This window comes from Nelumbo nucifera, chromosome 7 (assembly GCF_055504915.1).
Source record: "Nelumbo nucifera cultivar China Antique chromosome 7, China Antique-T2T, whole genome shotgun sequence".
NCBI classification, from domain to species: Eukaryota; Viridiplantae; Streptophyta; class Magnoliopsida; order Proteales; family Nelumbonaceae; genus Nelumbo; species Nelumbo nucifera.
The window spans coordinates 50,763,943-50,767,260 of record NC_142655.1 but is presented as its reverse complement, the minus strand read 5'-3'; the positions used below and the strand labels follow the sequence as shown (position 1 = coordinate 50,767,260).

At 41.5% G+C, this 3,318-nt stretch overlaps 1 protein-coding gene across 1 annotated transcript; it reads right to left on the bottom strand.

Moving 5' to 3' along the window:
• Positions 1–860: 860 nt before the first annotated feature.
• On the bottom strand, positions 861–2,686 carry LOC148790478 (putative UPF0481 protein At3g02645). The gene has a single exon (XM_088891100.1). It carries the CDS (start codon positions 2,517–2,519, stop codon positions 993–995), a length of 1,527 nt encoding a protein of 508 aa, XP_088747226.1. The 5' UTR covers positions 2,520–2,686; the 3' UTR covers positions 861–992.
• Positions 2,687–3,318: the final 632 nt, after the last annotated feature.

The window sequence follows — 3,318 nt, the reverse complement described above, 5'->3', positions numbered from 1 at the left end:
GAGGGAGAGAAAAAGACTGCAGAAAGGAATTTGCCCCTTTAAGTTTCAAGTTGGGTTTGGACTCAGATTCAAATTATCTGGGTGCGACTTTGGTGGGCTCGGATGGGCCTTTTGTCAAAATTTGAATAGGCCCAAGAAAAAGGCCCGAGTCTGAAGTGTGCAACGAATTAGTTTGGGACTCAAAGGTCCAAGAATTTTATTCTTTTCATCATCTTACATTTAAGGAAAATATTTGAGTCTATTCCCATGTGTACTAAACATATGACCAATTCATGGGTTTTGCAGAAACGGTGTGAAGCTTGGACTTTTCGGCCGACGCCCATCCTGAAGGCTTAAAATCTCAAGCCCAATCAGTAATAAAATTTTATTAGGTCTGAACCGTGAGGCCAAGACCAGTTTCAGCTGGGCCTGGGCTGATTGAAAGATCCACCGTTCTGTTCTTTGTTTTTCCTGCCCCAATTTTACAAGTCCTAATATCAGCTTAATCATGATTGCCACCACTCAATTCAATTTGCTAAAAAATCAATATAATCCCAATATAGAAAGAGTACTTGTATGTATATATGCATACATAATTTGACAATCACACATACATATATATAATTGATAAAACCCCTCACCTCCCCTGAATCATCTCTGACACAATTAGAAACTTAAAAAAGGAGTTTGTGAACAACAGCAAAGAAGGAGTTTAAAGTTGCTGCTTTACTTTTTTGAGTAATTGATATAAAGGATAAATTTGAAAAATAAATCAATTTTCGAAAAGAGATTGAAAGGATTTAGGACAAAGATTGATATGAATAATAATCAATTTTCTTGCTTCTTGTTGTTAGAGGATTCTAAGAGAGGGGTCTTCAATTACCAAGCTTTCATGTCTTGCAAAGCTATAATGAAATATACAAATTCTTATTTAATCTTGGGAAATGAACTCGGCCGAGAAATATTAGAAAGTGGTTTGAGTCATCTGATGAGTATCAGTGTTTAAAAACTACTTATCGAGGGAAGGCAGCAAAGAAAGTTTGACAGATAGTTAGGATGAGAAGGAGCAGAGCTGCAATGAAGGCTATTGTCGCCCAAGGGCTACTGAAATGGGTATGATAGAGGTTTGCCAGGGAGACCTTCCACCTAGTCCTGCAATGAGATTCAATGGAGCTCTTCACATGAGCATATGCAGCAGGGTCCGGTGTGGCACCAGTCGTCAATGTATTGAAAAGCTCTGCCACTTCCTCGTCGCTCCCTAGGGCGTTGAGCAGAATGCCTTTCGACCTCAGCTCCTTCACGTCCTCCGCACTATCAATGAGGGAGTCCATGAACCAGGCGTAGGACGTGACCGCACGGTCGGGAGGACCGCCTTGCCCCATCTCGTAGGCCATAATATTGAGCAGCCTGGATTTGGTTGAGTCATCGACCATGATCACAGGAAGATAGAGCTCCCCACGAAACAATTTGCTATTGAATCTGATGTTCTTCAGTTGGTTTGTATCACTGCTCTTTCTGAACTTGATTCCTGCTTCTTTCAGTTCCTTCATGGAACGAAACGAATACCACTGGCCACCGGTTGATTGTTGTTCATGGTCATCAGAATGGTTGCTGCTGCTTTCCTCGCCGATGATCTTCCTTCGGAGGAGGTCAAGAAGGTGCTTTGGTTCAGCTTGATCGCTTGAGTGGGATGATGGTAATGACGATGACGTTGGGGTTTCTGGTTGAAGCCTAAAATGTCTAATGAGTTTGTCAACAAATGCATTCATCAGAACACATGGCTCGATACGAGTCCTAGACGACTGGGGCTGCTGCTGCTGAGGCTGGGGACCAGCTGGTACAAATCTGGTCGCTTGAAATGGCAACCGTGCTCTTGTCACAGGTTGCTCCTCCGTCGACCTTCTTCCATCTTCAGAGTGAATAAAAGACTCTACATACCTTTTGATATCGCAAAATATCCGGACAAGTTCAAACGGGATCTGGTTTTCTAGGAGCATGATATCCCTCACCACCAGAGCCTCTTCGTGGCTGCTCAGCCTGAAAGAAGCATCATGACCACCGCCGGCCACGTCTGGGTCTGGCGTCCGAGTGCCGACGGCCTGCTTCATGAAGTTCAAGATGAAGGAGATGTCCACGAACATCATCCACACAAACAAGACCTGTTCATCCTCATCAAGGTCGTCGATCTCGTACCACTTCTTGGCGTTGATAGCTTCAGTTCTGAAAAAGCTGAGGAAGCACGATGTTATGAAATGCATTTCAGTGATGGGGTTGGGAGCAGAGGAGCCATTATTGTGGCTGAAGTATTGTTTCAACGCCACAAGCTTGTACTGTTCCATGCGCTCTAGCTGCGGTTGGCCATGGTGATAAGGACCCAAAGACACCACCAAAGGATAAAAGAACTGATCGTTTCTCTCATCGCTACGCATGGCATCTGTTACCCGCGGTATCAAACAGTTGTCAATTCTAGCATTTATTACATGATGCAATATTGAAACTACGTGTTGTTGTAATGGTGTACGTTCCTCCACATTTGCCATCTCAAATTAATTCAAACGAAAAGATTAACAAGGAGAGAGAAAGATTGAAATTAAGAGAGAGAGAGAGTGTGTGGTGATGAAGATCGAAGTGAGCTGCTGCATGCGCATTTATTTGCTTAGATGGGTATAAAGAAATGATGATCAACATTCAGCAATAGTACTGTGAGTGTGTGATTATAATTTGGATTGGAATCTACATATAAAATCCAGCAGTTTGGGAATTTATGTTCGAATTATTGATACCTTTATGACTTGCTTGCATAATGTGCAAGCACATATTAAAGAAAAGTTGATGCTCATTGCTGCAAGTTTCCTGTGGTTCTATCTTTGGTGCTTTGCTTGTGAGGATTGAAATAAAAATTCCGGTGGCATTGGCTTCTCTCTACGTGATAGCAGATTAGCTGAATAGTTTGTATCATGGTTTTAAAAAATGATTGGGAAATGGAATTGTTATGGTCACTGATTTTTTGGTCGATGGTTCAATTGTCTAATTAAAATGGATGCCCCATTTTTATAATAAAATTTTAAAAAATAAAAAACGTAAAAGATCGTTGAAAGAATTGATTGGTAGACAGTTTAACCACTCAGATCAATAGATCATTGACTGATTCAATGATTTTTGGTCAGGGACTGAATTTGGGGTAAAACGAAACTGATTGCCTGAACAGTGTCCAAGCTTAACGGTCTGACCATCTGAATCAACAGCAGTTCAAAAAATCATGCTTGACCGGTGTCAGATGACTTTATTGTTAAAGATATTAGATAATCAAAGGGGGAATTATTAGTTTTGAAGGGAATT